This window comes from Haplochromis burtoni, unplaced genomic scaffold, assembly GCF_018398535.1.
Source record: "Haplochromis burtoni strain Fernald_Lab_line unplaced genomic scaffold, NCSU_Asbu1 Contig_2, whole genome shotgun sequence".
Taxonomy (NCBI): Eukaryota; Metazoa; Chordata; class Actinopteri; order Cichliformes; family Cichlidae; genus Haplochromis; species Haplochromis burtoni.
This window is the reverse complement of record NW_024582363.1, coordinates 1,112,665-1,135,584: the sequence shown is the minus strand read 5'-3', so window position 1 is coordinate 1,135,584 and position 22,920 is coordinate 1,112,665. Positions and strand designations below refer to the sequence as shown.

The window sequence follows — 22,920 nt, the reverse complement described above, 5'->3', positions numbered from 1 at the left end:
GTTACTTTTATGTTTTTTTGGTTACAGCGAACAGAAACACTCACACGGTGAGGTGAATAAGCTCTCATTTAATTCAACAAAATGAAATTATACAACTAGTGGTTAAAATCATAATTGAGTCCCAAGTAGGCTACATGTCTGTCACTGTAAGGAAACAGGTTGTGCTTGTTTTACACACTCGATTCATGGGGACACAGAGGAATTACATTTTCTCCTTTTAAGGGTAGGGGTTTGGAGAGGCATGGCAGAGAGAGGCTATCTTGATTCAAGCCAGGGCTCACATCCAAATATTTATATCTGATAAATGATCACTCAAAGTCTGAATCCTCTTATGCTATAAAACTCACAGAGCAGAAATAGTCTTTTTCTGTATTTTTTAGCAAAATAAGACAGTCTCTTCATGTGCTCTTCCTGAGGAGAGACTGAATGAAGTGTACCTTCTGTATATGTGAGGTAACCATGAAAAATACATAATTATTATAGTAATATCACATAATTATCATCGCCATCTTCATATTTAGTTGATCATTATTGATAACAACAACTTCTTCATCTTCCACCTCATCATCAACACAACATGTCATGGATGAGTCACCTTCATAAAATCGTCTGAGCAACAAATGAAAAAGATCAAAGAGTTAAAAGCCAAGCATCATCGTGAGGCTGGATACATACTGGTCTTAACGGTACAGTACACTGACAAAAATAAAGACTCAAATAAATTATTAGAAGACACACTATCGATCATATATCATATATCTGTGCATGGCAGGTGAATAAATGCAAAAAGTCAGTCTACAACATCTCTCCAGGTTTCTCTCTTTCTGTGTTTGAGTGGTAACCCAACAGAGAGAAGTCTGGGTCTACATGCGAGAACATTCTCCTAGAAGTCTCTGATGGAAGGAGATGTTTATTGAGTATAAGACTGCAGAGACCAGATGTCTCCACACTTTGTGCACTCCGAATCATTCAGTATCCTGAAGAACAGAACCAGTAGTTATGTCAGCTTTTTTCCCCACTTCCTTTTAGTTCTTTTGATCCATTCTTCCCAAACCTACACATGAGAATGAGAGGAGTCCTCGAGATTTAACTCACAATACCAGTGCTTGAAGACCAATGGCAGAAGAGCACGCAGGAGTAATCAGTTTGGAATTATAGTCCTCCTGTCTTGCATTCTTTAGACAATCGACCTGCAAGATCTGTTTCCATTTCTTTTCTTCCATCTAAAAGTCCATGGACATCGAGCGCTGTTGTGGATCAACTATGGTGGTACTGTTACGAGCACTGTTGCCACGAACACTGAGGGTTCCACAGGCTCCTCCCATCCCACCAATACCTCCAGCGATGCCACTAGGCCCTGCCATGCTCATGGCTCCTGCCATACTCATTCCACCACCCATCCCACCACCCATTGCCACTCCTCCCGTTATACCCACCGCTCCACCAATTGCTCCTCCTGCAATCCCTGATGCTCCTCCTCCTCCCATTGCTCCTCCACCTGCGGATCCTCCACCCACTCCTGTTGCACCGCGCCCATAAATCTCACATGTGGTCTCCTCTGTGACTCGGTCCTCAATGACCTGCTGGTCGCAGTCGTGAGTCTGTGAGTGCTGCTTGTAGCCATAGCAGCTCTTCTTATAGCTGGCTGTGGAGTTGAAAGTCTTCATGGGTGGCGGCTTGGAGAAGTCGTTGTGGTAGGACAGCTCCATCGAGCTCAGAGTGGTGCGGCTGTGTTTCATACTGCCACCGCCAGTAGCCACAGAGCCTTGTGAACCACAGTGGTGCTCGTGGACGCAGCGGGACATAGTGGAGGAGCGCCGCATCTTGTGGAAGCTGTCCAGCTCCTCAGAAAGGTCAGCTAAGTCAGAGGACATCTCTTTGTCACGCAAAGAGAAGAGCTCGTAGTGGGGAGGGTCGAAGACCTCCTGGAATCCAGCCTTATTGAAAACACCAGGACGTCGAGCTACAACCTTGAAAAGAAAAAGATCCATTCAGACGATACACTTAAGTGATTACCAGGCCACTGGTTGTCCACTGTGATGCAGCATGAGCATATATCAAGACAATAGAAGGAATAACCATTTTAAGTCTTAAAACTGTCAAAAAAAATGTAATAAATGTGCTGCTTGAAGCACTCTGAAAACGAAATCTCTCCTTTTCCTATATGAGTGATTTGGTCCAATGTGGACAGAGATTTAATTATTTTCCCCTTTTCATCAGGACCTCTCCAACATTAGACACTTCAAAACCTTGGGTTTTAAATCAGAATGAATTTGTACTTTTATGTGTCTCATTCCTTACTCAAATCATCTCATTTTATGTTTCTTTTTCTTTAATTTTATCATGTCTTCCTATGTTTTTATCTCTTTTGATTATCTGAAATTTACAGCACCTTGGTTGACAGTTGTTGTTTTAAATGTGCTATATAAATAAATTTGACTTTGACTAATTTATCACATGAGACATTTATGTATGTTTTCTTTTTTGTGCTGATTAACTGGATGGGTGTCAGCTGGGAAATGCCAGTTAAATGTTAAATCTGAAACGCCTAACTCTGAATCTTCTTTAACTTTCTCCATTTAAACAGTCATGTTTCTAAAATGGTAAAACAAGTACTTAAGCACTTGTTTTAGTAAGTACCCTTTGTGCCATAAACATGAATGAATAATTTAACTCAATGCACATTATTTGCTTGCTTTTTAATATATATATTTTATATCCATTTAAAGCATGAGTCAAAAGGAGAGTACTCCTTTTTAGGGTCTCCACTTTGAAAAATGTTCAGCACTCACTCAGGGAGAAATCCATTATGGGAGAGTCAGACTCCAATATTTCTGGCCACCTCAAGACAGCCATAAAGTAATGCTTACTGAGTAAGTAATGGGTTCTGGGAGTTATGAGGCATCATAGAGTGATGTAAAAATAGATGGAAAAGGAAGCTTAAGAGAAAATGGTGTAACATAAGAAGATATTACAATGCGACTATACATTTCCTATCTCATGTACTGGATTATTTGTGACATGTGGTGAAATCTAAGCATAAGCTTTTTTTGTTTTCTGTCTTTAGAGTTACATTCGTTTCCAACTTGTAAGTAATTCCATTGCTTTTAATAATGTATCATCTTTTTAGGCTCCGACATCTCTTAGTTGAATGAAAGTCATGAAAGTCCAACCACCGTCTTTGGACCTAAAAGATCATAGAGATGACGCAAATCCCCCTGGGTCTGCCTTGAGTTGATCCCCGGTTAGGCCCTCCTGACTCGATTTCCTGAATGCTGCAGTTTTATCGTGGGAGATGTTGATTCCTGTGCATGAGAGTTTCTATAGATAGGTGTAAATATGGGCTGTCTGGATACACAATGTGATGAGGTTGAGAGCCATACAGGGGTAAAGGGGTGGGGGGATGGTGGGAGGGGTTCACATGATGTGTTTTCTGTCTTGCTCACTTTTTTCTTTTTCTTTTTTTCTTCTTTTTTTTGAGTTATTTGTTTTTTGTTTTTTTTGTTTGCTTTAAAAAAAATCTGTAATTATTAATGCTATGCTGTTATTATTATTATTGTTGTTGTTATTATTATTATTATGCTTGTATTTTCTGTGTTTGGTTTTCAGATGTCTGAGGTTAACCTTGAAAGGCATAGATACAAGTTGTGAGTTTTCTGTTTGTTTTTTTTGCTTTGTTTGTTTGTTTGTTTTTATTTGTTTTCCAATTTAAAAATGAAAATAAAGCTTGGGGGGGAAAAAAAAGTAAAAAAAAAAAAAAAATGAAAGTCTAACTACAACCAATGGCAAAACAAAGACTGTATTACCTTTTTTCTTGGCTGTTTCATTTGGACCAGGATGGAGATGATAAGAAGAACAAGAACTATGCCTGATGAGACGCCGATAACGGTGCCATGGGTCTTAGTGATCTGATGAAAAAGCCCCTTAGATCGCTTCTCTGTAGCAAAAAGGTTAATGAGAGGAACAACAGCAATGAAAACTGGGAAATTTAAAAGCAAATCCAAACTCTACAAACATGCCATGTAAATCTTAATCAGCTAGCTGGAAGAAAGAAGGTAATCACCTTTGCAGTGGTTTTCATCCCATGGGTAGACACAGTTCTGAACGCCATTGCAGACCAGGGAGTTGTTAATACACATGTTGCTGTGACAGAAGAAAGTATTGTCGTTGCAAGGAGCTGCAGGCAAAAGACAATACACTGAGATAATGGAATTTAGAAAAAAAGAAAACATCTGTCTAACAGTGCTGAGTAAAAGATGACTACACTGTGAAAAGTACCAGAAGCTATTTTGATGATAACAATAAAACAATAACAATAAAAGAACAATCATTTGGCTGTGGAAATCTGTAGAGGCCCGTAATAAAAGATGAAATGTTCTATTATTTTCTGAAACACTGGAGGTCTAATGGAGACACAGTACACATAAGGCCATGCATCATCATTTCCTGCACACATAACATCGGAGTGACGAGGGGAGGAGATGACGGCTTCACTAAACTGCAGCCATCACGTCAAGAGACTCTAACAGAGGGGAGACAGAGAGCGGGTGGAGAGGGGGAATAGGGAAAAGATGAAAAGAAAGGCAGAGGTGGGGATGTGGGGGCAGAAATGGCTTCGGTTCATCATGGGGGTGCAGGTGGTTAGGCAGGTGCCGCGAGACACAGCACATTAAAGCAACTTTCAGCGTATGAAGACTGTGATGGCAGAGACAGAGATGGCTGGTAATTGAGGCTGGCTGCTGGGCTCAGGAGACCGATGCACTTCCAGTCAGCAGGAAGACATGCAAGGCTGAAAGAAGATGCAGATGACTGCATACTCGTATAGACAAGTTTGGAGCTGCAGCAAAAGCCAATTCTTATCTGCCAAGTGGAACTAGAGATGGGTGATGTGGAAACTGGGTTTAGGGTACTTAAGGATACTTATAGAGTATTTTGTTTATTAGTCCAGAGGAATTGTTTAGCAGACAGAATATTTTAACACTAATAGTTGGTTAATATTTCACAAAGTGCTCTATATAACAAATGGAAAATTCATGTTGGGTTGTAAAGAAACAGGAGTGTGCAACTAAAAGTTCTTATTGAGTCTAATACAAAATAAGGGAAATTAGAAAACCTGATCTTTATGAGAGCAGCCCTATATTATAAACACATTTAACGCTAAGTGTGTCATATTCGATACATGAGTTTCTGTGTGGTTCAGTGTGTTTTTTTCCCCAAAAAATCTGATCATATGAATCATCGGACACATGCAGTGCCACTGTAAAAAACTGCACAGAAATACCAGGAGCGAAAACCATACATACTAAAACTAATACATGCAAATTATTATTTTATTTTTCTTTAATTTGTCAGAAGGTTCCATTTCAGTTGCCAACAATAACAGAAAATTATGTCTACAGGATATTTTCTTCATCTAATTTCAAGTCGGTTTTACACTAAATCCATTAGTATCCAATTATTTGTATAAGACGTGTCGTATATCCTGGACAGGATGGCGCAGGCACAGAAACAGCCATTCACGCTCACATACACAACAAACAGGAATCACTGAGTAACAAATGGGAGTTCAGAGAGGGAAAACATGCCAAGTCCACACTGAGAGATTCAAAGCCAGAACAGTGCTAAGCACACTGTCCAATCCTAAAGCTCATAACTTGTGCAAAATATGACCCAATCAGATTTGTCCTGTTCAGTTGAGTAAAGGATGTAACAGAGAATAGATTGGAATAAAGTAATGATAACATAAAAAAAACAAAAACAATTATGATTAATGTATGCCTCATATTTATACTTCTTTGTTGAGCCCAAAGGATGAGCATGCTTTTAAAATGGTGTTCACAAAGATAAATATTGTTCCTCTTCGCATGCAGTACAAAGCAAAATCTGTCTCTTATGGCTTGTTCGCTTCTCCAAACTGTCCCTTCCAAGCTCCCCTGAGTAAACCATTCCACCCCTTTTTCCTCTCTCTTTTTTTAAACACACAAACTTAGCGGCTGTGTGCACACACACTCTCTGAGTCTTTATCACAGCTGAAACAGACTCTAGTTTGCTCTACTAGTTTCAACCCTCTTCCAAGGTCCATTGTGATGAGGGCTTTGTGCCTCCACTTGCTTCCTCTGCCTCAGGGTTAAATAACTTTGACAGCGGGACATGCATATGGGCATGTATGTGAGGTTGTGCATGACAGAGTATGTGTGCGCTGGAGTGTGCTCTCCTTCTATTTCACAGTGAGAAAGTAGACAGGGTCGCTCCCCTGACACCGCCATCACTTCCAAACCGATTATGTGTCTCTCGCCTTCAAAATGTAGTTTCTAGGAAGGTGTCAACAGCGCTTCACCCTCACAGCCTCTCTCCTCACACAAGGACATAACTCATCTGAGTGTGTGCATTGTGTGGCCATGTGTTTATTTAATAAGGCTTTCATGTGCCTGGTTTACATTTCATAGGGGATTCTGCTGGAAGATTAGAGCACATGACGGAGTGCAAAAGGCACAACTCATCTTGTACTAAGTGACAAAGATTAATTGTTCCCTCTGACCTCCAAGCAAACTTTAAGCCAGTCGCTGACTCTGACCAAATAAAGTTTAGGAGTTCTTCAGGAGTCTTCAGACTACTCTGAGATGAACTGTGTGTTAGTCAAAGTCAGAATTAATGAGGATCCAAATGAGCTTAAGGACTCTTCAAGTAAAAAAACAAAAAGAAAAACACTCTTGCTGAATCTAAAAGCCTTCAAGTTGCGACTGCAATCGCTATGGGTTTGCTGATGAAAACAACATTAGCATTCACACAGGGCTTGGGAAGTGTGCAGGAGAATGTAGCAATTAATATTTCAGTCCATTCAGGCATTTAATGAAAATATTACAGTGTGCTAACAGAAAACTGTTTTCTGCCTGGCAATTTCTTTCTACTTTATACGCAACCTTTGGCAGCATTTGTCTGAAAATCTGTTGTACTTCAAAAGTGATGAAGCCCAAACTGAAATTACTTCCATTAACCCCATTCAGCATTTCCTTTTACCAAAACAGAGAAATAAATTCCTAGTTTCCTTTTGTAAGTGACCTATAATAAACACAGTATGATGCGGTGACATGCATATCAAGAAACTATTTGATACTTTCAGTTATTTAAAAATGCTGGAGTTAATAATTGGTTTTCTCATATCTGCGGTCTAAACATGGCGCAGCGTAATTAGCTTTCCTTGCTGAAATGGCACTTCAGTGTCTGCTGCTGACTGCTGATGCAAATAGAACACAGGACCTCATAAATCAACTGTTTTTACGACTGCTCGTGTGTGTGGGGTTGATAATGTAGGGCCTGGAAGATCCTGAAAGTTTCAACATGTATTTTCTCTTTACGGATGGGAATTGAGAACTGGTTCCAGTTGAGAAGAGGCACCAGATTCTCCAAAGTTTCAGTTTCTTTTATTAGTATGAACACATTTTTATGAAACTTGCTGAATCTAAAACACAAGGCAGCAGAACTTTTTGCATGCCCGAGTCACATGTAAGCGTTTTTCTTCTGTTTATTGAATGTGTTTGGACTCAAATAGTAAATCAGCCATGCTAATGCTGAAAACCTGTGAAGGCTTTTTTTCTTTTTTCCTAAACAGGAAAATGACAAAGACTCATTAGGGAAGTGTTAATGAATCACCAAACCAACAAGCAGAATTGATGATGGCAACAAAATCTTATCTATATAAATCCCTACGGCTTACCCGTTCTTAACAGAGAACTATTCAGCCAAAGAGGGCAAAGAAAACTACAAATCATACTCCCAATAAACAAATAATAACACAAAACTGTTATATTTTATCTTATTTGTCAGCTTAAAAAAAGCTAGAGATGGTTAAATCCCTTTAATTAGTCAATATCTACAGAGATGCATAAAGTGCTGTTCAACAGCAGCGTTAAACCCGCAGCAGAATGCCGGGTTTGATGCCGTAAAAATTGTCTAGCTCACAGTTTTTATACGTGTGGTCAGACTGAGCCCGTTCTGTGTATTCCAGATGGCATCCAGAAACTGATGTCTTATGCTTGTTTTGTTTTTTTAACAGCATAACAAATGGCTTTAGGCCAAATACTCAACCATGTGGAAGTTCACATGAGGAAACAAGATGTTAAAATGCTGGGTCCAGGCTGAATTAGTATTGTCAGGAAGACTGGCACTCACGATCAATAAATGATGTGAACAGCATGCGGAAGCGACTGAGTCGGCTCTTCTCGTCGGCCCACATTCGTACGACTCCCATGTCGTTGTTAAGCATCACATCGTTAGCCACGGTGCTGCAGAACTTGGCCTTGAGGTTTTCAATGGCACTGCTGCCATCGTACACAGCCACGAAGTTCTTCTTACACTCATTGGAATGCTCCATCTGGTAGTCTATGAAGCGCAGGTAGATCTGGGGATGCACAGGAGATGCAAATCAAATGAAATTCACAGCGATACATCACTTTGCTTCACTGCTGTCTAACCATGACAGCAGACTAACTTTACTTTTTATGTCAGCAAAGTGTGAAAAATATTCATTAAATCAGAAAACCCAATATAGCAGACACGGAAGATGTTCAGACACTCGTAATAAACAAAACACAGATAAGAGAAGAACCCCGTGAACCTGTGAATTGTTATAAAGCCCTTCCTTAGAGCATGTAGGTATGGAGGAAAGAACATAGGTTTACTTTAACAAAGTAAATCTAATTCATCCAGGTTGTGATACATATAGCAGTATATAGCAATGTGTAAAAGTAAATCTGAGAATATGGAGCAGCGTGCTCTGTGTTCCTCACACACTGTTTTTTTCATGGTTCTCTTCAGAGAATGCCGCAGGGAGGAAAGACTAGTGAGCTGAAGCTGCAGCTCTCCTGGCATTGAAAGTCTGGGCTCAGAATGAAATACTAATGGTGTGTTCACCTGGTCAGAAAGTCAGAAAATTTCAGCTTTCCAGAAATTGCAGTCAAACACAAGTATCAAAACACCTTGTATTTATCATGTTGTACTGACCCAAAATTTAATGGGATTTTTAAAAACCTGACTGAAATGCACTAGTTTGTCCTTGAACATCGCATCGATTCTCAGCCTATAACAGTTTCACCTGGTTATAGCATGAAGCACAAAGAAGCAAGTCATAAAGAATAAGCCAGTTACAAAACAGATTTAATAAAAGCTACTTTCAGCTGCTCCCTTAGTCACAAGGGGTCACGCTAGAAGGTAGTTCTACATGTTTGATCTGCCACATTTTAACACCAGACACTCTTGCTGACACAACCCCATTGAGATACGTGTGTCTCCTTACTGGACTGAAACAGGACCTTTGACTTGTTAGAGAAACGTGTAAAAATGCTAGACTATGCAGCCAGTAGAAAGCATCCTCAATACAGTTTCTTTATTCATATAATTTTGTTACTACACCTGTGCTTTTTCTACAATAACACTACTACTGAGATACAATTTCACTTTGAGCCTGTGCCCTGTTTATGAATGTCTTTCTTACAAACTGGACATAAAGGAAGGTGATGACATGTAAACCTGCATTTTTTTCTAATTACCACCAGGGGGTGCCTCCCTATTATAAAGCAGCCTATGAGAAAATACATAGCAATTGCAAACTAATTAATGTAGTTTTACATCAGTTAAGAAAAAGTAATTTTCATTTTGCTAACATGGACCCATGCTGAGTAAAATAAACAACAAAGCAGGTTATGCTTTAGGATGTGGCTCCCTTGACACTATATAAGGGTGCAACACTTTCCATTTCTCAGTCAGAGCCACCTCTTGCACCCAATGTGTGTTTCCAAAAAAATTGGTGACGGTTAAAATGCCAGCCAAGCTTCAAAATTAATTTCACAAACCAGTGGGTTTTGTCACAGTAGCAATGTCCATCTTATCTTTACAGTCTATGTAGCCAGCACAGCATAGTTTGCTTATTATTAAGCCCAAGTATATAACTGTGTTTCATTTCAGCTCCCACTGTGAGTAACTGCATAGCACGAGTCAACAAATTATTCTGCGCACAAGTCACGTCAGGAATAATGACATGATAAAATCATGACCATGGCTCAGATTAAATTTCAGCACATTTAGCTCGCAGACACCGGTGAGCAGGCAGCAGTTAAAAAGCTGCTGAGCCTGCTGCTCTTTTCCTTTTGCGTCATTGAGCTAATGTCTGGCCACTAAACTCTGTCCTTCTACTAAATTCAGATCATCTTCACTTCTGCTTCACACTGCACGTGATGAATCAGTGAAGCGATTGTGGAGGCTATGCAAGTAAGAAAAGAATGCGTGTCCATGCAAATCGTGTATGAATAAAATATTACTTTCCTATATACATATCAGTATTTAATGTGCATAGGTAATTACTTGTACTGTGTGAATGGATACTGTGTAATTTGTGACTGAATGCATCTGCCACTTTATACTTAATAGGATGTGCATGAATTTGTGTGCATTAGTGTATTGAGCCCAGTGAGCAGCCCAGGAGTGTGTGGATGACTCATTTAGTCACGAGGGAGAAGCAGAGCAGCAATGAATTAAGGCTAGCCAGGTTGCGGTTGTAATTCCAATGAGATTTTTGATATCTAGTCATAAATATCAGAACTTATCACTGGGTTTTCACTCTTGGCCTGAAAATATTGCCTACTCGTGAATCTCCAGGGCCACACTAAATAAAATTCGCCTGCCCTGCTTTTTCCCATGCTGCCTATCTGTGTATTTGCAATGCTCACACCTATTATGTTTTAAATTACAGCCACAGTACAGACAAGACTCCCAGAAGTGTTGTTCTCAATGAAAGGAGTGCACAATGCTACTGTATGCATTACCGTTACATATTTAAATGTAAATAATTTATAGACTCACTCAGATTTATATCCACCGATCAGCCACAACACTAAAACCCCTGGAAGGTAAAGTTAATCAGTGGTCATTGTGCTACAATGCAACCTGCCTATAGGCATTCATGTGGATGTTACTTTTTTACATGCTAGCCATTCAAATGTGACAAAACTGGCTCATAAATGTGGCAAAAAACACGTCTATACAAGAGGTTTACTTAAATAGGTGAGGGGTGCCATAGCTGTAACAGACTGAGTACACTCCAAGGAAATAACACTCTCAACACCAACTCCACCGCTACGTTGTAAAAACTGCTCAGCAGCAGCTCAAGGAACATGATTAAAAAAAAAAAAAAGGTATTAAGTTGACTCTGCGTGAATTGGCACAAACCTGATCTACCGACACCCACAAACCACCTCCTAGGCGTCCCCCTTCAGTGGTAAACAGTAAACAGGTGGTTTGTCGGGTTGTGGTTTTACATCTTCTTGGCTACATGTTTACTTATTTACTTGATATTCTTACAGAGCATATCAAAAATAGTTTCCCAGTGACACAAAAATAGATAAAAGAAATGTGTAATAGCATCACAATAATAGGTGAATGTGCAAAGAATTAATGGTGCAAAGACAGAGAACAGTAGGAAGGTGAAGCAATGGAAAGTGGGCCACACTGAACAGACTGGCAGTATACAAGATGATTTCAGAGTTTACTTCATGACTGTTTAGATATTCTGAGTCGTTCCTATTCTTGTTTGTACTCCAAGGATCCCCCCCCCCCCCCCCCCCCCCCACACACACACACACACACACACACTCGCTTCAACTCCTTTCAAGTCCTCATGGTAAAATTCAAAATTACTTCTCCTCAGATTTCTTTTCATGGATGACTATTCATATCTATTCTGGGATTAACTGCATTTGTTGCAATGAGATTTTTGTATCATTTTCATGCGATCTTGGACAGGATTCATGCAGGTTTTTGTCATTTCCACAGTTCCATTAGTGGCCAAAATAAATATTCTGAGCTGGGGTGTGAACAGAGCCCCTGTGCTCTTACAATTCACTGAGAAAGATGTGTAACCTCAATTTTCAGTGACGCTGAGAGGCGTGAAATGATTGAACACAACTGAGAGAAACATTGCAGATGCTTTAGATGTAAAATTTCTGTCTTTCTGTGGCGCTAACTCAGTATGTTGCCAGTGTAACAAATATCCCCAAGAGAGATGAATAAAAACCCTTGAATGTTATTCCACTTTATTTTGTAGTGAGAATGGAGGATGTTTAGAGATTTTATTTATTCAAGGTGTGCATTTGTCTGGCATAATGAAATGGCTTTGAACATGACTCATTCAAGCAGAAAGATAGACACCAGCTAGATTTTAGTGTTTAGAAAGCACCACAATGGAGCTCGAGCAGGATAGAAAAAATGTGTTAAGGATTGTACCTGGTTACTGACTAAAATTAGTCAGTACTGTACTGACCTTGGACTGAGAAGGAGCCTTGATTGTCCAGATACAGTCCAGGGCATCACCAGGCTTCACTCGTTTTTCTTCCTCCACCTGACTGGAGCGGATAATCCCGTCCCATCCACCAACATTAAACTGGCATTCTGTAGAGAGACAAAAGAAATGTGGAGGAGAAACATTAAAAAAAGAAAAAAAATGTAAGGAGAGAAGGGTGTAAAATAAAGAAGTCAAGAATGGGGTCACATGGATGTACATAAAAGAACCAAATAGAAAAAAAAGAGCAGAGGATAACAAGAAAAATGGTTATTATGACAAGAAACACATGACAAACAGAGGGACAGATAATGGATTTTATTGAGGAAAGAAAAGGATTTAAGGCTGAACTGAAGTCAGCATAGCGGATTAGGAAAAAGGACAATAAGAAGACAGAGAAACAAAGAGAGAAAGGCAGGGAGGGAAGAGCAAGATAAAAGAGGTGTGTGTTCATTCTTTCGTGTTCTTTAATTTGTACATGTGTGCTCATGTACGTCCTTTCAATTCATATACAGTCGTATGCCTGTCAAGGTACATTTGCGCATTCAGCATTAACGCCAGTGCCTGAGATAGCCTCCGGTAAGCTTCTGAGCACAGAGGAGCTCTTCAAAAAGGATCGAATGCAAACCTGCAAAATACTGAAGAGCTTACCTGGGATGGGGTTTAGCAGTCCACCCACGTGCAGATGAAAATCAGGGTCTGAAATGATAAGATTTGGATGGCACATTACTCTCAATCCACATAGCAGAAACAGGTAAGAAGAGAACACAAGATAAGATCACATTAACGCATCCTAGATAAAGCAGAAAGGAGGTCTGTTTGGAGCTAATATCTGTCACCTGATGGGAGGCACTGATTTCTGGGCATACTGGGTTTAGATTTAGAAGGCTCTGATGTTGGACTTGTCTCTATTGAACAGCAAGAAAACAGGGGGGGGGGGGGGGGGAATCTATGATTGAAGAAAATTGTAGATCTATGACAGAACTGTGGATGTCCATTCTGTCTTTTTTCATCATCTTTCACTGGTAATGAACACAAACAAGATGGGAAAGGGGGAAAGATAAGTATTCCTTTTGTTATACTGAGATCAGATTCTCCTTTATGTTTTGGGATAAAAGCAAACTAATCAGATCCTGTTCTTCACACATCTTGCTCAAAACCTTTGATGTGTACAAAAACGTGCTTTCACACTCTGTGCCATTACATTCAGTGCAAATGTGCCGTTCGGTTGCTTGTACCTGCAATAAAGGTGTACTCGATTCGGAATCCAAGGCCTTCCAGCTCCTCGTCGCTGGTGAACTTAACCCACATAAAACGTCCTGTGGATGTGACAATCTCTGGATTCTTTCCCCCACAGAAGCGATCAATAAGCGGAGAGAAACCAAATGGCCCATCACGTATTTCGATGTGATCGAAGCGACACTCAAACGATGGCTCTATGTAGTAGTTCTTATCAAAAGACAGCTGAATCCTTTGTCTAGGAAGGGCTTTGGCAAACAAGGGAGCAGAGAGAGAAAAGAAACAAAGGGAGAAAATCTGTGAAAAGAATACAATTAAGTCTTTCCTTTAGAGGACGCAGATAATCTGGGTGGTGACATGAACTTTTTAGAAGTTGGCTCAGAGCAAGGTGCAGATTATAAAGTCTTGTAAATCCTGTTCCACATTGCTGACTGTTAATTTCTGATACTTAGCCATGCTAAATGTTTACTGTATGTAAATGTTTCTTAAGGTTGTATTCAGGCATGATATTCTATTTCTAGAGAGAACCAAAATGATCAAGGAAAATGTGAGAAGTGGCCCACAAGAAAGTGGTTTGACTACTGAAAAGTAGCACTGAATTAAAAATGATCAATCCAAACGAAAGTGTTTCCTGTCTCTGTACAAGCTGCATTACTGAGGACTTTCAGAGTAATTTCTGCTATTCAAACTATGAATAATGACCAATATTAGCACAGGTGGTGTTCACCCCCGAATATGATGGTCTAACTCAAAATCCATCCATTCATCCATCCATCCATCCATCCGTCTGTCCATCCATTCATCCATCCATCACAGACAAGTTTTAGCTTAGATTTTATACTTTCAAGTTATGCTACTCAGTCTGTTTACAGTGCATTCCCTGTGTGCATACATCACTCAGAAGAATACATATACAGACAGGTGACAAATTAAAGGAAAACCATAAACTCTTGACACCTACAATGAGAAAGTAAGTAAATAAGTCAAATTTATTTATATCTTTTCACAGATAAAAATCACAAAGTGCTTCACAATACAATACAGAAGGCGATTTTGTTTGCTGGGGAAATATTTGGCATGTATAGTTTGAGCCCACTTCTCGCCTCAGAAGAGGTTCACTTCAAATCAGTACAAAGTTGCTCTGAGCATTTCTGAGTCTTCAGTGTATGATGACACATTTCTGTCTGGACTGGAGTGGTCTCTTCAAGGATGAAAATGCTCTATCCATAAGGTATAAGGGTGAACTGAATGAGTATAAAAATTATGTGAGTCACATTTGATTGCCTTTGCATTACCCAATCTTAACCCAGCTGAACGCCTACGACAGACTTCGGACGGAGATGTCAAGCAGTGCTCTCCAACCATCATCAAAGCACCAAATGAGAGAATATATCTTGTGACAAAGTTGTTCATCCTTCCAGTGGGTTACAGAAACTTGTATGATCAATGTCATTTTCTGACAGGTGTGCAATGGCCCAACACTAAAATATTCTATTCTGCACTTTCCCTTTAATGTGTCACCCATGTGTATGTGGACACACATGACCACAGCATCCACAAATGGAGCCACTGTGGGATATGTCAGCACTGCTGTCACTGATTTTGTGAATACACAACACTGCAGTCACAGCATGAACTCTAGTTCACAAGTTCATCTGTCATGCAGATCCAGATGAATGTACTGAATGTTTGTTGCACTTTAATACCATGCCTTCCCTCCCCGCATACACACACACACACATAGTCGGTTGCAAGGCCAATTCATGCCTTCAGAGATGAATCATACTAAAAAGAGATGTTGAGGGTGAGGGCGTGGGGCTCTCAATCATGCCAAGCTTGCAGAAGCAAAATGCACCCAGGAAAAGAGAAAAAAGAGCAAGGTCAAGGGTGGTACATGTGTATGGCACAGAGAACAAGTGAACTAAAATAACCAAAGTGATTCTCTTTTCCCTGTGTGAGTTTTTGCTTCTGTTCTTGCCTTTGAATTTGAACCTTTCTGCTTGAATGAGCAGCCTGTATGCCTGCACTTCCTGCTATGAGTGCATTCACTCCCTGATGTGTTGAGTCTCATTTTCTCTATAAATTTCCATCTCCTTCTCTCTCTCTCCCACACACACACACACACACAAACACACATGTAAATGACACAGCTTGATACGTAAAGAGCAGAATCTATAATCACTGAGCTGATGAACTCTGGGACATGACAATCAATGAGGCTCACTAACCACAGTTTATGATTACAAAGCGATCTGATTAGCTCTTCTACCAAACGTGAGCATCCATCTCGCTGCGATTCATACTGAAAGGCTGAACACTGGAGCCTGAATATGAATATGACTAAGGCCATTCAGGACTAAATAATAGTAAATGATAGGTTCCATCTGTGGTGTCCCAGGCCTGCTGCGAGGTACTACTGCACACATCAGTAGGCTTATTCACCAACAATAGGTCTGAGCTTGCTTTGTCCACAGGGGGAGCACTTGAGCCATATGAAAAATCTATTCTCCACCACAGAAGGTAAAAGCACGCATCTCATCAGCATGAGAGCCTGTACTTTAACTTCATGGATAAACAGTTCATCAGTTTAGAAAACACATCAAGCAGCATCCCAGACCGCATCTCCTATAGCTACTAATGATGCTTTCCGTTATGTTTCCCGTGCGGCAGGAAACCAAATTACTGATGGGTGTGATATTTCTGGTGAACACTAAAGCTGACAAGAATGCCTACAATTCAGTGATATGCCATCAGAGCTTGTGTGTGTAGCAGATGTTCATCTCTTTTATATTTTACTTCAATAACCGAATCTTTTGCCAATAAAGATGAGCACACTGTAGCACTGCTCTGATGAGACCAGAAGTCAGGCGCTACCCACAATACGCCACTCTCCATCATTCTCAAAGGGTATCTGTGTGCTGAAACAAACTCCGGATGGCTCATTTGGAAAAATGTCAGGCTGATTGCCCGCTAGCAAAAGAACAGAAAATCAGATAGGAGCGAGGTTATATAAAACAATGCCAGTCAGGCTAATGACATTCACTGAAGGAGGCAACACGCTGAAAGGCGGGAAACTGTGTCAGCTGTTCTGGCGCTATGGAGCAGAAGATGAAACATCAGTGATCTGGCTTTACCTTCCAGGATGTAAACACACTCCTTATTGGGTGGATAGGGGTTTGGGTAGTTTGGGGAGGTGAAACTCCCGCCGTTGATGTTGCGGATCCACGTGCCACAGTCGTTCTGGTTGGGCCTCTGGCCGCCATAATCGCTCGGGGATTCTGAAATCAGAAAGGCAGCGGGAAAAGAGAGAGCGACAGACAGATGGGGTATTGAGTCAAGGGATGAATGGGGGGATGATTGGAAGGCAAGGAGAGTATACGGAGGATTGGTGCAAGAAAAGGAACAAGCAGGCAGAGGCTATAAAGGGACGAGAGGCCTGATGGAATTAAGAAAAGAACCCTTTTGTCCCGTGATAAAAGTAGAGATAATGCCTCCTCATTTCACACTGGTTCGATATGGATGAAACAACATTAAGAGAAAATAGGAGCACCTGAGCTTACCTTTAGTTCTCTGTGCCAGAGCGAAACCCTCTTCTATTAGAAAGAAGAGTACCCACGCTGTGAAACAGAGATATTACACATTAGTCACAGGTGACTTAAATTCTGTATTCATATCCTCGAGTTCATCAGCAGTAAAGCCACTGAACAGACACCGAATGTGATCGGCTGTGGTATTGATTTCCCCTGTGTCTGATGAAAGTGAAATATAGATCAATATCATTTTTAAGTACGTCTGTGATTGAATTAGTAAATTTTTTTTTAAAAGGTATGGCTGGAAAAGGAAGAGGAGAGCTGAGAGAGAAAAGTTAATGCAATAAAGGTATATCAAGAATGAGAAATGAGGAAGAATGAGGGAAAAAAACAGTCCATTATCAATACAAATTATTCATGGAAGGACAAATAGTGCACAGGCATCCTGGAAATAACACAAATCTAAGATGGAAAGTGAGAACTAGACATGAGGTCACCATTTCATTCATTGCTTTTCAGTGACTGGGTGTTGTGATATATCTGTGTTAATGATAGCCATATTGTCTCAATAAGAAATACTGATATCATGTTCATGTTTTTAAAGATTCATACAGTCATGGTTACAGACTTTTTCTCCAACCCCCATTTACAGTGTCATTTATTTACCGAAAACAGAAGCAAAAAGACACAATTAAGAAAGCTGTACAAAAATTAATTGGACCAGGAGATTTATTTTCATCAAATTTTCCATAAATAGCAGTATTACATTTATTATGAGTCTGTTTGGCCACAATAGTGACACTCTACTACACACTATTATGACAGTACTTGTCATTCCGCGGCACAATAAACAAGGGCTACTGTGATTCTTTTCTCTAATTACACTGCATATTATTTCCATGTTAACTGATGAATTGTTGGTCTATAAAATGTCAAATAAATATTAATCTAAAAGATTGTTTACCTTGTCCTATAAGTACATTTTCACATATGACTATCAAAATGGTTTCAGTTGTTCAGGAATTCCACAGATGCTTAGCGAAACACGAAACGTGGAAGCAAAAAGAATATCAACAGCAATAATAGTTTTATCTGCAACACTAAAGTGCAGTGCTAGTAGGCATTTTGGCTTCAGAAATATGTTGCTAATGACAACACTTAATGGAGATAAAGTTCAGTGTGAGATAAAGGCATACATGAAGAAATAATACAGCTAAGATTATATATAGATATGAATGGTGGGAATACTTGAATTAGTCACAGCTTTAAATGTACCTATACAGTGTGAACAGACTTGCAATGATACTTGTAGAGTTATTTAAAGGTAATTTGAATCTACCAACTCCACCTACTAATCTGCAGCCTCTGGGCACCAGAAAGATAAAGCATTCGCACAAAAAAATGGATACCGGGCCTCTGGGCTCACAGCGTTGATGAGAAGACAGGCATCTGGGCAGCGCATGGACACGGCCAATAAATGGAATATGTTGTAGTACAATGATATCTGCGCTGAGAGCACGCATGTTACAGCTTCTGACACTGTCTTGCTCTGATAAGCCGCTGTAGACCTGATCCCCACTGAGTTCATAATAGGTTGGCCCGCTCACATCGAATAGGAGAGCAAGTGTGAGCGTGGCACATTGCATAATAGCACCCAGGAAGGATGGATGGAAGACTGACAGAAAGAGAGAGAAAAAGAAAAGAAGCGGGTATCTAATGAAGAACAATCCACATTTAACATGAGCAATGAACACAAACGTACCAGTGAGCCTAGATGCTTAGACTCATTTTGAAATGCACACATACAGAAACCCTCCCTCCCAGCTTCAGGATCTCATTACCTCTGTCTCCATTATCTTGCAGTGAAGTAGGTGGGAGTACGAACTACCACAGGCAATTTTGGAGAGCAGACCACCCAAATAACAGAGACATGCTGCAAGCTCACACTGAGGCTTTTTCACTGTATAAGCCAGAATCTAAATTCTGAAGATATCTGAAACACTGCTGCCCTCCACAAAGCTAAAGTGTGCACAGTGGGAATCTCACCACACTCCGAAGGCCTTTTGTCAGAAGTTTTAAAACACAGACTTTGTAAGAAGAGTGTTTTTATCTGTAAAGACAGAGGGCTGCAGTGACTTAAATGTGTTTCAAGTCTATAAAAATGTAAACTCACTTAAATGGCAAAGGTTGCATAATTTATTCTGGTAGTTGTAACATATTTTGAAGCAATATAAATAAATCAGCAGCTAAACAGGATTTCAGTCTTTGTCACTTCAACATCAAGAGAACAACTTGCAAATGTGTATAAAAACGGGTGGAGTGTGGAGATTATGAACATAGACACAACTTGTAAAAAAAATGAGTTAATGGGCTAACATCTTATGAAATAAAGCACTCTTTTAAAAATGTAGGTTGGGTCATCTCATCCCATTGACCTCTGGTCATTTTAAAGCACAAGAGGAAACGTTACCGCCGGTTTCAACCCTGCTATTCTAGGTCATGTCACTTCATCTTTACATCACTTCTCACTCTGGCGTCCAAACCAAGCAGAAGCTGGGCACAAACTGAGGTCACCGCAGCTTTCTGAACTGAAACAGAATCAGCAGCACTGCTGTACCCTACGGAGACACCCCTTGTTACACGGGTGGGAGAAATATCATTGCAGGCCCATGAGATACTATTGCCTGCCAATGATTTAGTGTGGCTTCAAGATGAATAACTTATGGGCACGAGTTAGAAGTGCCTGGGAATTAGATAATTCCCTTGTGGCTACAAGTACAAAGCAAAGGGACATAGAAACTAAACTATCTTTATATTAGGGGGAGATGCAGAATTCTTTGTTTAATGGCCACACCAGGCAGAAATATCCTGCAGTTCATCATGGCCTGTACCAAACAGTTGATAAGATATGAAAGTCTCTAAAAAAGGCTTCAGTTTTACTCACACTGTAACCTGTGTAGTGAAATAGTGAGGTACATTCACCCAGAGAGGGTGCTGAAAGCATCAGAAAATCAACAGCGCTGGAACACACCGGACTATGCTGGCTATTAGACTCACCGCAAGCAGGATTGGTTTTCATGTATTAATCTGAGCATTTACAAACACACCTCAAAGTCAGCAAAGGCAGTTCCCTAGAAACAGCAGGTTAGTGACTTAATATGGACAGTAATGCTTGAAGCAGCTTTTATTTTGAAGTGCAAGGAACTCTAGCCTGTTCAGTAGTTTTTACTACTTAAAAATATTTTTCTTTAAGGTTTCTTTGCAAAGCTGAACTTAAAACACTATGTATCTTCTGGTCACGTATTATTAAGACGTGGTCAGGATAGAGTTACATGCCCAGAACTTGTTTTTTCATCCCCGTGTATTGAGCAAACCTCTTGCGGCCAAGCTACTTTCTGGCAGTGACGCTCTCCTCACCTTTGTTAGCGGTGGTTCGCTTTGCTGTTAAATCGTTTTCATGGCCTAAACCTCAGCGATGCAGTGAACTGCCCACACATGCAGACCCTTTGACAGGTTCGATGCACTTAATCGGCGTTGCAGCCTTGTGCTCCGGCGCGTGCCTCCTGTGCCAACGGCACGATCCTGTGGCTGCAGCGGGAGTCGCTCCGGCGGCAGCACGCGCGTGTGCGGGACGTCTGTGACTGGCTCTTAAACTTCGTCGTTTCCACCGCAGCAGAGAAGGAACTGGCCATGGTAGCACCCATTGACACCCCTAGCTGTAACCCGTGCATTACAAAGTAATATGAGAGTATATATTTTTAGGTTATTGATAACATATATTAAAACATATAATAGCTTTAAGTTTCCTTTTCTGGACAGATTTACGCTAGGCTACACTGTTTGTGACGAGTTGTTTTTATTACGCCTTATTGGAAGCAGTCAATGCGCGCTGACGGCTCGTATCATTGCTGTGCGTTTTTTTTTTTTTAATTGTATCTGACCTTTGCTGTCCACTATGATCATAAATCTGTTCCCACTGTTTACTGATTGTAAACTGAGTGCCGCACAGATTCTGTTTTTTTTTCTTGCACCACTGGACCATTACAATATAATTTCCCTCGGGATGAATAAAGTATTCTGATTCTGATTCTGATTCTGATAATAAAACCACAAAACTATTTTTATCGATTAAATGCTCAAAATACCAGATGATTAATGGTGTTCGCTTTTATTTATTTATTAAGTCTTTCTAATTAGCAGCGAATGTGCTCCGGTCGACTAAAGCCAATCAGACCTAACCAAACCCTGGAGGACCTGCGTGGTTTGAGCAGCAGAAGCTTGAACCAAGATCTGTCACAAGAGGGCAAGTAGATGCAAATAAAGGAAGAATGGAAATAGGTGTGACAGAAAGCAGGAAAAAAAAAACGTTGAAAACTGTCTGTAAATTGCATCAGATTAAGCGAAAAACATTAAATTAACGAGGCGCATTTTAATATTCTAAAGCGCATCCATGGTTAATAGGCTATTTGAATTTCATGGCACCTTCATTCTGATGGGATCAAACCACACAACCTGCAGTTAAACTGTCAGCTGCGCTAAAAAGAGAGGATTAAACGTTAAACATTATATCCAAGGTTGAAATATGCTGTCGTCCGTGTCGTGGCCAAGGAATCAGACCTTGACGCGCACCTCGGATGACCGAGGGGCTCCTGTACAACTCACCTCTGTGCATTTCCTCTGACGATGTGATTCCTAACCCAAAAGCACCTTTTCTAAAAACGCCCTCCTTTTCTGACCATTGTAGGGGTCCACGAGGCTCTTCACAAAATCCAACTTTGCTTGGACAAAAGTAAATCCATTACGCAGAGCCGCGCTCCACCGAGCTCTTCTTCGGCGTTCCCTTTGCTGCAAGAAAAACCCCGCTGCGAGCCTTTCAGCCAGGCATTATTACAGCAAAAGCAGCCTGCAGTTGGACCACGGTGGAGAAGACATGTGGAGGATGGACTGATCCAGCTGGGCTGACGCGCTGTAAGGAGAGGAAGGTAGGTATCCAAAAGACGCAGACGGATGGATGATGGATGGAGAGTGACAGAGAGATGGAGACTGGGGAAGAGTACGGAGGAGGACAGCAGGAGGTGGAGAAGAAGAAGAGTCCGTCTCTGCCAGCTCTCCGCCCGTGTCTGAACTAAGAAACGCTCCTGAACGAGGCTCATTTAAGCCGTGGGCGCTGCTTACATCAATGAGAGGCTTGTCAGAAACACGGTCAAGTTACAGACAACGCACACGGAGCTTTTCCGGTGAGGTATTTCAAAAATAAAGTTTCACTCGCGAACTTGTTGCGATTTTTAAAGAGAAAAGAACATAAAAAATATCTGTTTATCTATCTATGGGGATGACACTGATTCAGCTATCCCGAATAATACAGTCATGGATAACTAATGTGCTAAATATTGCACATGTGGACACTGCTCTCATTAAGAAAGGGAATGACACGTTTTCCCCACGTTCAACTTTTGCTTGTTTCACTGGATGCTTTTATTTTTAAGGAAATATCATATTTCCGGTTCTGTAACGCTTTATTTGCTGCCTAGTCTAACACAGCGTGCAGCGCACCACCTACTGCTTTGAGTCCCCTTGCCTTCCTCACTGTATCTCTCCGTCAAACATTGTGTCTCTCTCTCTCACACACACACACACACACCGACGGCTGGCAATTGTCTATCAATACTGTAGTGTTTTTAATCAGTTGCAATCTGCTTGAAGGCTACATTGTTACTCTCATTTTCCATGCAGGGGAGGTTTACCCTCTTCATGCATTATTTAGTAGGGCGGCCCTGTAGAGGGGTGGAGGCCCAGAGGGGTGCTCCAAGGGACCTTCAGGGG

At 40.7% G+C, this 22,920-nt stretch overlaps 1 protein-coding gene across 1 annotated transcript; it reads right to left on the bottom strand.

Annotated features, from left to right (window-relative positions):
• Positions 1–47: 47 nt before the first annotated feature.
• LOC102302069 (neuropilin and tolloid-like protein 2) lies at positions 48–22,311 on the bottom strand. Its single transcript, XM_005913088.3, has 10 exons — positions 21,760–22,311; positions 17,128–17,184; positions 16,702–16,845; positions 13,567–13,815; positions 12,980–13,027; positions 12,311–12,438; positions 8,170–8,398; positions 4,064–4,177; positions 3,807–3,937; positions 48–1,970 (listed from the first exon to the last, which is right to left on the bottom strand). The coding sequence occupies exons 1-10, from the start codon at positions 21,767–21,769 to the stop codon at positions 1,224–1,226; spliced, it is 1,857 nt and encodes a 618-aa protein (XP_005913150.1). The 5' UTR covers positions 21,770–22,311; the 3' UTR covers positions 48–1,223.
• Between the last annotated feature and the right edge of the window lie 609 nt (positions 22,312–22,920).

What these genes read in the sequence shown, in the direction of transcription:
- LOC102302069 (XM_005913088.3), bottom strand. An exon ending in ACTGCTAAACCCCATCCCAG is followed by an intron (nt 12,439 to 12,979) that starts GTAAGCTCTTCA and finishes GTCTCTCTACAG; the next exon opens with AATGCCAGTTTAATGTTGGT. An exon ending in GTTCACATCATTTATTGATC is followed by an intron (nt 4,178 to 8,169) that starts GTGAGTGCCAGT and finishes TTTTGCCTGCAG; the next exon opens with CTCCTTGCAACGACAATACT.